The sequence below is a fragment of the Protopterus annectens genome, chromosome 9.part0, assembly GCF_019279795.1.
Source record: "Protopterus annectens isolate FY-2018-M chromosome 9.part0, PAN1.0, whole genome shotgun sequence".
Classification (NCBI taxonomy): domain Eukaryota; kingdom Metazoa; phylum Chordata; order Ceratodontiformes; family Protopteridae; genus Protopterus; species Protopterus annectens.
Genome location: NC_056743.1, coordinates 186,824,294 through 186,836,480, shown reverse-complemented (window position 1 = coordinate 186,836,480; position 12,187 = coordinate 186,824,294). Strand labels below are relative to the sequence as shown.

The following is a 12,187-nucleotide window of genomic DNA, read 5'->3' as shown; positions in this document are numbered from 1 at the left end:
CCCTTGACTCCCAGTGCTAGAGAGAAGTCACCCTCTGTGACTCCTTTTGACTTGTATGAGTTCACAATGATGCCCTTTGGGATGAAAAATGCCCCAGTGACTTTCCAGAGGCTGGTAGATCACATCCTAGTAGGAGGGTTTGCCCTTGCTTATCTAAATGATATTGGCATCTACAGCCATTCCTGGCAAGAGCACCTTCAACATGTCAGGGAGGTGCTGGGCAGACTACAGAGGGCAGGGTTGACCATTAAACTGAGCAAATGTCAGGCGGGTATGGCAGAGGTCTCCTACCTGGGACATAGAGTGGGGAGTGGTAAGATCAGGCCAGAACCTGCAAAGCAGAAGAAATTCAGGCATGGCCTGCACTTGTTGCCAAAAACAGGTGAGGGCATTCTTAGGGACAGCAGGGTACTACAGAATGTTCATCCACAATTATAGTAACATAGCTGCTCCCCTCACAGACCTGACAAGGAAAAACAGGCCAGATAAGGTAGTCTGGACCCCAGCATGTGAGCAGGCATTCCAGAAGCAGCTTTGAGAGGACCCCCTGTGTTAGCCAGTCCAGATTACAGCAAATAATTTGTTGTGCAGGTGGATGCTTCGAATCATGGGGTGGGGGCTGTACTTAGCCAGATTTCTTCAGAGGGAGAAGAACACCCAATGGTTTATCTCAGTTGTAGGTTCCAACCCAGGGAGGAATGCCATGGAGCTCTAGAAAAGGAATGTCTAGCCATAGTGTGGGCACTGCAGAAACTTCAACCTTATCTGTATGGAAGAAAATTCACTGTAGTGACAGATCACAATCCCCTAACATGGTTAAACAGAGCCATCCAGCAAAATCCCAAATTGCTAAGATGGAGATTAGGGTTACAAGCATACGATATGTCAGTGCAGCACCACAGTGGTATTAGGAGTGCCAGTGCAGATGGGCTATCAAGACAGGGAATGGGGTAATGTATACTCAGATTGATCTAACCCTCTCAAGCAACATTTCTTAAGGGTCACTTGAAAAACTAACTTGAGCTCTTCAGGGGGAGAAATGTGTGAAGATAGGTGAAAGCTGCCAGTCTAGCTAGATAGAATTTTGTAGATAATTCTGTCATTTGTAAATATCAATGTAAGCCACAGGCTTGTTTTCTTAACTGTGAAAAGACTGTATTGGATGTTGAACTGAAAAAAAATGTAACAACAGTATGCTCTACTGTAAGAAAGCTGATAAGTCAAGCATTGTGAAATTCTTTGATCTAAAACTCAGAGCCGAGATGTCTAGAGGGAGGCATTCTGCCTATTGTTTTGAGGCCAGAGTTAATGGCTAGAATTTACATGTATAATCTCTTTTATTGCTCTGGCGTCTTGACCAGCTGCAAGATCAAAAGGGCTATTAACCTCTGAGTTTCTGTTAGCCTGGGAACCAGAAAGAAATTATGTAATCTGAAATGAATCAGTGGTACTGTGTTATCAATTTAAGGACCGAAAGAATGAGAGCATTTGTCTTGAGAACATCCAACTTACCAGCACTCTGCCTGTGTTCTATATGTAAGTTTATTTTAGAACTGTGTTTTATCTTAGATATAGCTAGGAACTAGGAAGATTAGATTTTTTTTTTGTATTGATGTCAGAAATTTTCTACTGTATTATTTTAAGTATTTCTCTGTGATCTCTGAACTCTTGACTAGCACTGTGTAGTAAGAACTATTATCTTGTGTTTTTATTATTTATTATTAAGTATGTTTAAACCTTTCAACTGTGGTTGTTTTCTGTAGTGGTAATTTAAGCTCTAGAGTTCATTGCATGTATGTATGATACTGGCCAAGCCACTCCAATAAGCCTTGACTGTTCAGTTGCACTTACCATTTGGATAATAATATTGCACAGTATAATTGGACACCCTTTCATAAGGGCCTTTTAGTAGCTGATAAATATTAGTGGGTGGTGGCAAGTGGTACTACCGTATAGTCTGGGTAAAAGGGGCACTGCTGGAGAACCAATGCCAGCCTTCCCCAGGAGTGTCTCTGTGGTTGTATATAACTCTTATATCAAAGTGTGTGTGTGTCAACTACTTGGGCAGGGACATAATCCACTGGTTGGACAGAGAGGGTGGTGGAGGTTTTAGCTTTCCCACTAGGCTGAGATCTGGGCCCTATAGCTGTGCCAGTGGGGAGTCTTATTGGGGACCTGGAGAGAGCAGCCCCAGACTGATTGTGATCTCTGTGTGCTCTTAAGGGAAATTGTACTTTACTGTGTGTGTATTTATTATCCTTTCCCTATATGGACGCCTCTCACTGGTGTTAGTGGTGAGGATTGAGGTTCCTTGATTGCTGGGCCAGTGCATGTACATCACAGTTTGCCAAACAATATGTTAAAAAATTAGTAGTGAATATGGATTAAAAATGTGAGGACAAAAGAGCTATGGTGCAGCAAAAATTAGTGTCCCACTGGTAGAAGGAAAAAGCATGCACAAGACAACACATGAGCATAGTTACTTGCTGTGAGCTATCAATAAGAGCACCAAACAAATCGAATTACCTTTGCCTCTTTGACAACTACATTGGGGAGGTGTGTAAGGGGAATACATTCAAGGAATACAACAAAAGAGTGAAAATTATCTACTTTAGAAATAAAAAGAAGTAACAGGCACAAAGAAACAGTATTCTATGAGATTATTCCTGCTTGTCTTTTAAAGTAGTCATTGAAAAGCAAGAAATGGTAATTAAAACTGACTGGCTAAAAGAAATCAGGATATGTGTGAAAACACATGAAAAGTCAATGCATTGACAGGAGCCTTGGAGCTAAGATGCCTCAGTGATGTAATAGTTTAAATCCAAACACAGCATTGTGGGATACCTAAAGGTAGACTAAAACATCAGAATCACATCAAGATGCTGGACTTCATGGGGCAAACTCTGGAATTACATTTAAAATAAAATATATGTCTATATAAAAAAATTTATACATATATATATATATATATATATATATATATATATATATAAATATATACATATATATACATATATATATATATGAACCCACACCCCCAACTAAATATACCAACTCAGAGATCACACTACCGGGGGGTGGTCAGGGACAAAGTTCAACAGGATGGCCAAGAGGTTACTTACCTTGCGTGAAAAGTTTGTGTTCTGGGTATCAGTCTTCTGAAGTTATCGGTGGTTTCGTCTCGGGCAAGTGGGAGTCGTGTAAGTAAAAATTCATCTACTGAAGTAGACCCATATATATATATATATATATATATATATATATATATATATATGTATATATATATAGATAGATAGATATATACATATGTAGCCCTAGAGTGGTTTTAAAAGTAGAAAACTTCACAACATGATGAAATAAACATGTTTGTTTCAGTCTGTGGGTGCTGTTCTCCTTTAATTACCTTACTGCTGGTGAAATTTACCATCCTTTAACAGACAAAGACTGTCTACGGGTAACTCCATCTTTCCTCCATTATCTTATCCTTTACAGTGACACTACTGGAAAGTCATGATGATTCCATAAATATATTTACAACAAAACTTTTGTTCAAGGTCTGCTTTTTTTCCTCCAATTTTCTATCTCAAGTATATGTGTATGAATCATTTTAACGTGTCTGTATCACGTTATCGAAATCTTACTACATCGAATCACTAAAGGTCGACCTCTAGTGATCGATGTAGTAAAACATCAAATAACATTTAAAAAAAAACAAACAAAAATAAAAACTAACTAGCGTAGGCAGGGGGGCAAACCCCCCTGCACCCCCCACACCACCCCCTACTTAAATATTCCAACTCCGAGACCGCACTACATTAAGGTAAATGGAAATCTCCCCCTGCGGAGATTTCCGTTTACTTGCACAATGTTCTGCGCTTTCGATGTGGTGCCGACAATATCAGCTTCGATATTTTCTGCTTTCGACATCGTGAAGTAGACCCATTTTAACTGCTCTGTGCCTTGTTAGTAAGAAAATATTTATATTTTTTTATTTTGTAGCACAGTTTCAATATTGTTTGTTTATGTCTTGCTGCACATTGATGTAGTGTTATTTGTGGTGGTAAACCATTTTTATTCAAGTCAGTACTACTTCACTGCATTGTTGGTTTCTGGTAAATTTCAGTTTACCTGTTTCTATACAGATTTGCTTTCATCTCACAGGTGGAAATACTCCTCAGATCATTTTTTTATTTCCAGTCTTTCATTTAATAATGTAAATTAATAAATTGCTAACTAAATATGATCTATTCTTTTTCTCTTAATTATTGTATCCCATTTCAGTGGTGACTGATATCCTAGTGGAGATCTAGTTATAATATGTTTAGCGTATGAAACCTGGTCATGTAGCAATTCTAATGGTGTTACACACCATTCATTTTATCACCAAAAATCAAGAGTAGTCCAAAGTTCATTCACTCTGATAGTGTTGTTGAATAAGGAGTCATTCCTGCCTATCATTACCCAGCTTGAATTTTGTTTCCTCCATTAAGCATGGAATACTGTAAGATATTCTTAAAGTTAGTACAGTGTGCTGTGCAATGCAAAACAGCATGGATAGTGGCTGCATACAAGCTAAGGGAAATTAAAGACACAGATTGAATGGCTGAACAGTTGTTGAAAAAGCATAATAAGCATGTCAAACAAATGAATGAATAATGACATGTAAATGAAACACCACATGCAAATAAGCCTCTTGGAATATGTAAAGGAAGGAACTCAAAATGGAAAATTGATTCTGAGATGTGAAAAACACGGTGCTGTACAGTTGTGCTAACTCATTTTGAATGCACACATTTGTTGCTGGGATGTATGTTAGGAATCGCAGTGGCATCTGTTGAAAATCACTATTAAGACTAGTGCTGTCGGTGTTGCATTTCACAGTGATTCGTACCAAAGGAGGAAGTACAAGCAGTATCTGATTTACAACTATGTGACAGTGACCGATAATAGACCCTGTCTATCTCGACAGGTATACTGTAACAGAATTAGTCCTGTCATGCAAAAAGCAGTATCATAGGGGTAGTGAGATGTGCCAAGCTCTGTGGACACAAAGGTATATGTAATATTACTGATCCTATCTACAGAAACCATCCAGTGACGTAAAGGGAATATGTTAGGGATATCACAGATGTGAGCTTCGTGAGCAGTAAACCAGTTCATTGTCATTATGATACAGCATGTGGAGGAGCATATATGGATCCCCAAAACATGAGACAACAAAACCAATTACATGTATGCCTTGTTTGAGATTACCTATTTCCTTGTGGTCCTGTTCACCATATGCTGTTGCCAAGGTTCCACCTGATCCATATGGTCAGAGGTATATAAACAACTTCCACTCTTTGAACTGCCAGATAGTCTCCAATGCACAGGACATATTTAGAATGTCTCTGTGCTCTGTGTGGCACATGGGCAGTGCAAATAATTCATATTTATGGCCAAGGTCGTACCTATATCATTGCTTCCTGCAAGGACATTTCCCCCATGGTCAGTAAATAAAAGGAACAAGCCAGATCAGCAGGCCTATGCACACACTTGGGAGCAAGCCATATGTAATATTTTGTGTCCTTTGTTTTGCAGTTAATGCTGAATAAGCCTTTGAGCTCTGGTGATGACTCCTGTAGGCAGCACTTGAACTATACAGGAAATGTCCTGTAATATATGCTGTGCTGAAACCTGAAAGAGGTTGAAGTGAGTACTCACACTAATGAAGTAGTGCTTCTGTTGTTTACATACATCTGTAGGGGCACTGCAGTATAGGGACATATGCTACTAGGTATGTATTGAATTGTGCTATGCTCTAAAACATGGTAAACAAATGAGGAAGCAGGGGAACATAATGGCAGGTACTGTCACACAAGTTATTGCAGCAGTAGAAGGGTGGGGTGGGGGACTCAACAGTGGAGTATTAAGCAGAAGAACCATAGCCAAGGCAGAGATGAGCAGAATACGATAGAGTATAGGCAATGGGGAAGTGTCTGGTGCTCATCTATGGCACATGCCACAGGCAACATGGAATGAAATGGTACATCCAGTGTCACACTTCGGCTATGCAGGGCAGTCACTACCTGTACTAGCCACACTGTACATCCAGCATCACTGTACCCACCAAAGTGAAGGGGTGTTAAGGCAGTTTTCATCACTTGCACAGGTGAGGAGTTTGATCCTGGCAGGTGACTACTGCTGTGCAATGTGGAGTAGTTTCAAATGAAAGAAAGATGATAACCATATACTTTGGGTGACTGAGGTGAGACAGATATTACATCTTCCATTTGTGGGCGTCTGCTGCAATGATCCAACCACTGCTTGTCCACTGTTTTGGTTTCACTGTTGGAGATGTATCTCTAATATGGTAGGGATGGGTTAGCACTATGAAACTGTGCAGGTATGGCCTGATAAGGCATCCCATCTTTTGAGTCTGATGAGCAATGCGACTCATGACCTGTATGGCAGCCATGACTAGGTGTGGTGAAACTGATGTTGTCTCACATGCAGTCTGTAGAGTCTAGCATAATAAAAACAAGCTCCAAACTGGAACTGGAATGTAAAAAATATCGAAATAACAAAACAACCAGTTAGCAATCGATAAACAGAAGTTTAATAAAAATCCACATTTTAAAACACATGGTTAAGCGCTTCAATCAATAAGACTTCATCAGAACTGTGAACAAAATTGAGGAAAGGACCTTTAAAAATACATAGATTGACACACACCCCTGTAATAGGATCAATCAGTTTGGCAAAATAAACACCAGTCAGATGGAAAATGCGAATAAAGTATGAAAAGTGAACCTATCATAAGTTCCTGCCAGTCAGAATTCATATTTGCTACTTTCATCCAATGGTAGACCTCTCTCAGGGTGAACAAACAAATGAGATCAAATAGCATAAACACTAATCAGATGGAAAATGATAGTAAAGTGTAAGAGAGAACCAATCATAAGTTCCTGGCAATCAAATTACAGAACTGGTACTTTCATCCAATGGTAGACGTCTCACAGGATGAATAAACAAATGCAAACAAAACCTAGGAATTTGATGTCAGCAACTTGGAAAACATATACAATTATTTAAAGTTTTCATGCTCTTAGTTTCAACTCATGGGTAATTAAAATGGCATTGTTTAGTCCTGGGAAGTTCATAGCATCCAAACACAGTCGGCAAAGCATTTCACGATGTAGTAACTGATTTTTTTCCGTCCCGTGTGAAAGCTGCTATGTCAATTTTTTCCAAAATATAAAAATTAAACATGGAGAAGTTCTGACGAGACATCTTTAGCCAACACACTCCTGTCATTATTCTTTGAAATGCTGTATACATATTGATAAATTCTTTTATTAAAGTTTTTGTTAGTTTTTCCAATATAGAATGCTTGGCATGTAAAACGCTTAGCCATGTACACAACCTTGTCCGTCATACAATTGCACCTGCCTTTAATCATCCACCTTGAAACTTTTTCAAAAATTATAGTGCTGAAATCAGTCTCAGTATAAGGGCATTGACGACAGAGGCCACACTTGAGTCATTGATGAGCCATTGTACAAAGCCATAAGAGGTCTTTCAAAAATGTTTTTCAAATTTGGACAATTCTTATAAGTAAATGTTGATGAATCATCAAAAAGAGCTTTTAAGTTCTCATCACAGTGAAGTATAAACCAGCTTTTAGAAACAATGTTATGAATATCTAAAGCATTCAGTGCATAATGAAGAACCATGTTATTAGATGATAAAAAAGAATTGGAAGGAGGATCTGGTGCTTTTTTGAAAATGCTGTTGTTTAAATGACAAGTTAGATTAAGTGCTTTCATGTCTTAAGTGCTTTCATGTCTGAATAGACTTTATCAGAAGCTCATTCTTTTAAATAGGTGAAGTGGTTGGTGTGTGTCTGTGAGCTCAGAGTGGACCCGTGTGGGCACAATACTTTTTTTGGTTGTTGTCTGTTCTGTGTTTGCCTATCTGCCTCTGCTGCTTGCCTTTTTCCCCTCTATCTAACCACATTCCTCAGTATCTTCCCTATCTACACTTCTGTTTTGAAAATGGGTTGTATCCCATAAAAAAGTACCCATAACTCCTCACCATACATGTTTTATGGTTACCCTTCTGTGTTTACCTCATTTTGCTATTCTCCCCTTTCCTACTTTGTCATCAACCCCATTTCCTCTACATTCATATAATTAGCAGGGTGTGCACAACCACATAGGTCAATCTGACTGTAGCTGTGCTGTAATGCCTTTCATGTGACTTTGCACTGGTGGTTACACCTGTGTGTTTCTGCATTGTGTTTGGCAGTATGCCTTACCTAGGACCCACTAGCATCCCTTACCTTGATGTCATTTTTTGCACCAATGCTTGTTGTTATAGCTATACTCCTGATGTATGCTACCAATGTTATACGTATCAACCTCTTAGCTAAAAAAATCTGGACAGAGCCCGATAAAATGGGGCGGGGGGGGTGGCGGTGGCAAAAGGACTAAAAATAGGGACGCATTTTAAATATTCTTCAAATAAACTTAGAAAGTTGCTAGAAAAACAGGATTTGCATTAGCATGCATTTTCTGAAGGGTATGAAGTCTGAACCTGAAATACATGTCATTATTTAGTGACTTTAATCCTTGGATCATCCCAGAGATTTGTCAAAAAACACAGGTTTTATGAGGAACAAACTAAAAATATGAGGCAAAAATCTGGACATTCTGTGAAAATCTGTAGAGTTGAAAGGCCCATACCAAGGCTTTTCATGTCATAACTGTGCTTCTGCTTTGTTATGCAGTTCTTCACTTGCCATGTAGGTTGTACCCATGCCAGCTACATCTGTAACTAGCTCTACAACGTTTCATGTGAAAAGCTATTCAGAGATTAGCCTTTGCAGACATGCAGCTCTTTTCTATGAATCCCAGACAGTGTTTTTTTTTTTTTTTTAATTATTACATTGAAAATCATCCACATAATGAATGACAATCAACTATATTCAGTTGGGATACATGAAGTTAGCTTTCTGAGATAAGTGGTATTTTTCAAAGCTCTAATTTATGAATCTACTTTCTAATCAGCATCCATCATCATTATTATTTTGCTATACTAACACAACTTGTCAAAGAAGAGACTAATTACAACATTTGATGCATATGATGATTTACAGTTTGAATGTTCTATTTATAACATAATCACAACCTTTAGTGCTTCTGGAAAATAAGGCATGCTAATGTGCAGAAATAAACAGTTCTTGAAATCCACAGGTCACTGATCATAACACATGCAGGGTGTGCTGTAAAAACATCAAAATGTCATAAATCATAAAGGATATGAAAGTGTCAATATAATGAATTCAGTGAAATTACAAAGTCAGATACATTTATTTAAGTGGAATGTTATGTAATATATCTTTTATTTGTTTATTTTGCAGAAACCCCACAGAAAGTAGAAGAAAATGCAGCAGAGAGTTTCACAGATTCATCTTTGTTTGCTCATTGGGGTCAAGAGCTCAGTCCAGAAAACAAACGGACAGCCCTTAAAAAGTTCCAGTATTATGGCTACAATGCATACCTCAGTGAAAGATTATCTCTGGATAGGCCTTTGCCAGATCTGAGACCAGATGGGTAAGTTTAAATTGCTATTACTGCTCATGAGAAGCTTATATTATTGTTGAAGGAAACAGCAAAATATTTGTGAAGCACTGTTTTTTCCAGAATCATTTTCTAAAAATGATCAAAAAAGTATCTACAAAGCTCTTATTATTGGTATCAAATCAAATGCTGCTCTGACATTAGCAAGCTGTTAGCATTTCTCTCAACCTCAGAACATTAAACAGAAGTAAGAAATTAATGTAATTATGAAATATAGTTTAAAGTCCTTACTGCTTTACAAAAAGACTAATATCTGGGAATGTCTTCACATTACTCATTGTGTTGTAATGTTATTTTTTTGCTAATACCCAGTGCTTGCATATACCACTCCCAAGATGACAGTTTTATGTTTAATGTTTGCATTATTAATGTAAACACGGAAATTATACGACGACCCCCCATTAATATTCAAAAACGTGCACGCTGATAGGTCAGCGTGCACGTTGTAAATCAGTTATAGTAATGGAAAAAAGGTCCGGTCGCCTGGACTTTTTCCATTACTATAACTCTTTTTTTAAGCAACGGAGAACACAAGATCTCTGTTGCTTTCATACTGTCTCGCTATGGTAAATGAGTTTAACATAGCAAGATAGCTTTAAAAAAAGCAACAGAGATTCTCCGTTGCTTTTTTTTAAAGCTGTCTTGCTATGTCAAACTCCTTTAACATAGCTAGACAGTTTGTAAAAAGCAATAGAGATCTTGCTTTCTCAGTTGCTTTTTTCAAAACTGTCTCGCTATGTTAAATGGGTTTAACATAGCAAGACAGCTTTAAAAAAGCAACAGAGATTCTCTGTTGCTTTTTTTAAAGCTGCCTCGCTATGTTAAACCCATTTAACATAGCGAAACAGTTTGTAAAAAGCAACAGAGATCTAATCTCAGACCAGCAAACTTTAGAAAAATATCTGAAATTAAATCACTTTGTAGGCTAGGCCATAAAGATGCTATCCCACAGGTTTCAAGACAGCCAGAGAAACAAAGTTTGCACTAGAAAGCTTTCTGTATTGTCTTTGGGGTGAACTAATTACCAGTCTTGAAATGTGGAGGAATGCAATTGTTTTATGACTTCCAGCACCTGCCAAAGATCTGAGCAAAAGCTCTTCTGTTTGCATTTTTACAGGTAGGTGCTGCGCCCTGCCAGCTTGCGGTAGTCGGGGTTTTGCATGGAAATTAGAAGTCAGATGACAAGAAATTATGTCATTCTGCAAGCTATCCCAGCAGTACTATTTTAAATATTAATTTTGAGAAGTCTCTTAGCGAGAGACAGAGTATACTGTATTCTGTCTTGGGACTGACAACAAGAAGAACCATTCACCACATCATCTGTTGTGCTCTATTACATAAGTTATTAGGATGTAGTAACTGTCTTAGATACAGTCAGCAATATAGTGAAGCTTAGTTTAGATAATGTTTTTCTTTGTTTTAGGCTGTCTTTAAATGTTGTTTTATATATTTCCTGTGATTTTGAACTCTAATGTTACTGTGAATATATACTTAGTATTTTCTTGTTCTTTCATTTATTATTAAATATATTAACACCTTTCTCTGTGGCTGATCTTTGTAAAGATATTTAAGTTCTACGATTACTTGCATATTTATTTGGTGACACTGTGTGGGCCACTCCTACTAGCCTTACTCTTGGTCAAACTACCATTTGTATTAATAGTAATTTCACTCAATATATTGGGTACCCTTGGAAGAAGCTTAAGGTAGCTGCCGGGAATGTCTGGTGGCAGTCATAACTACCTTATAGTCTAGACAGAAGGGGGCATAGCTAATAAACCTGTGCCAGCCTTTCTCAGGTGTGTTTATGTATATATGTGTGTGTGTGTGTGTGTGTGTGTGTGTGTGTGTGTGTGTGTGTGTGTGTGTGTGTGTATATATGCACGTGCGCAAATCAAATCTCAGAGTATGTGCGTCAGCTACTTAGGCAGGGACACAAAGCACTGGTTGGACAAAGAAGTTGCTGGAGGCCTTGGCTTGGACACTCAGCTGATCTCTCAAATCTATAGATGTGCCAGTGGGGAGTCTTATTGGGGGTCTGGAGAAAGAGGGAGAAACCAGCCCAGGACTGACTGTGGCCTCTGTGTGCTCTAAAGGAAAATTGCACTTGATGCAGAGAGCTGCATCTGGAAATAGTGTATGTGTATCTGTTAACCTCCCAGTGAACGTCTCCCACAGATGCCAGTGATGCAGATTGAGGATGCTTGATTACTGGTTCAATGATGGGTCATCACATATTTATTGGCTGGCAGTGTTGGGATCACGGCATCACATATTGGGATTCAGTGGTGTGGATATTGAACTCCTGTAGCTTGTAAACAGTGGTCAGTAAAGAAGGTGTTTGTACTCTCAAGCTACCACATAGTAGATATTCAGAGTTTCATATCAAAATAGTTTTATTGATTTTTTGTTAGCCTAGTTAGTCCGGGAGAGCAGGCAAGGATGTCAGCAGAAGATTATGGTAGGCTGACAAGGAACCAGTTGTTTTTTACACTGAGGAAGGCTTAGACGTTTTTTAGCTGAAACCGGTCTGTGTTACATGGTTATGGAGTAGAGGAAGGCTT

General features: G+C 38.4%; 1 protein-coding gene across 1 annotated transcript in view; it reads left to right on the top strand.

Moving 5' to 3' along the window:
- The first annotated feature begins 9,319 nt into the window (after positions 1-9,319).
- The window catches only part of LOC122810508 (polypeptide N-acetylgalactosaminyltransferase 18), a 1,713,820-nt gene continuing 1,710,952 nt past the window's right edge, over positions 9,320-12,187 (top strand). Inside the window, exons 1-2 of the mRNA XM_044082090.1 lie at positions 9,320-9,341; positions 9,404-9,596. Coding sequence (XP_043938025.1) covers positions 9,320-9,341; positions 9,404-9,596 — 215 coding nt within the window. The remainder of the gene's footprint in view (positions 9,342-9,403; positions 9,597-12,187) is intronic.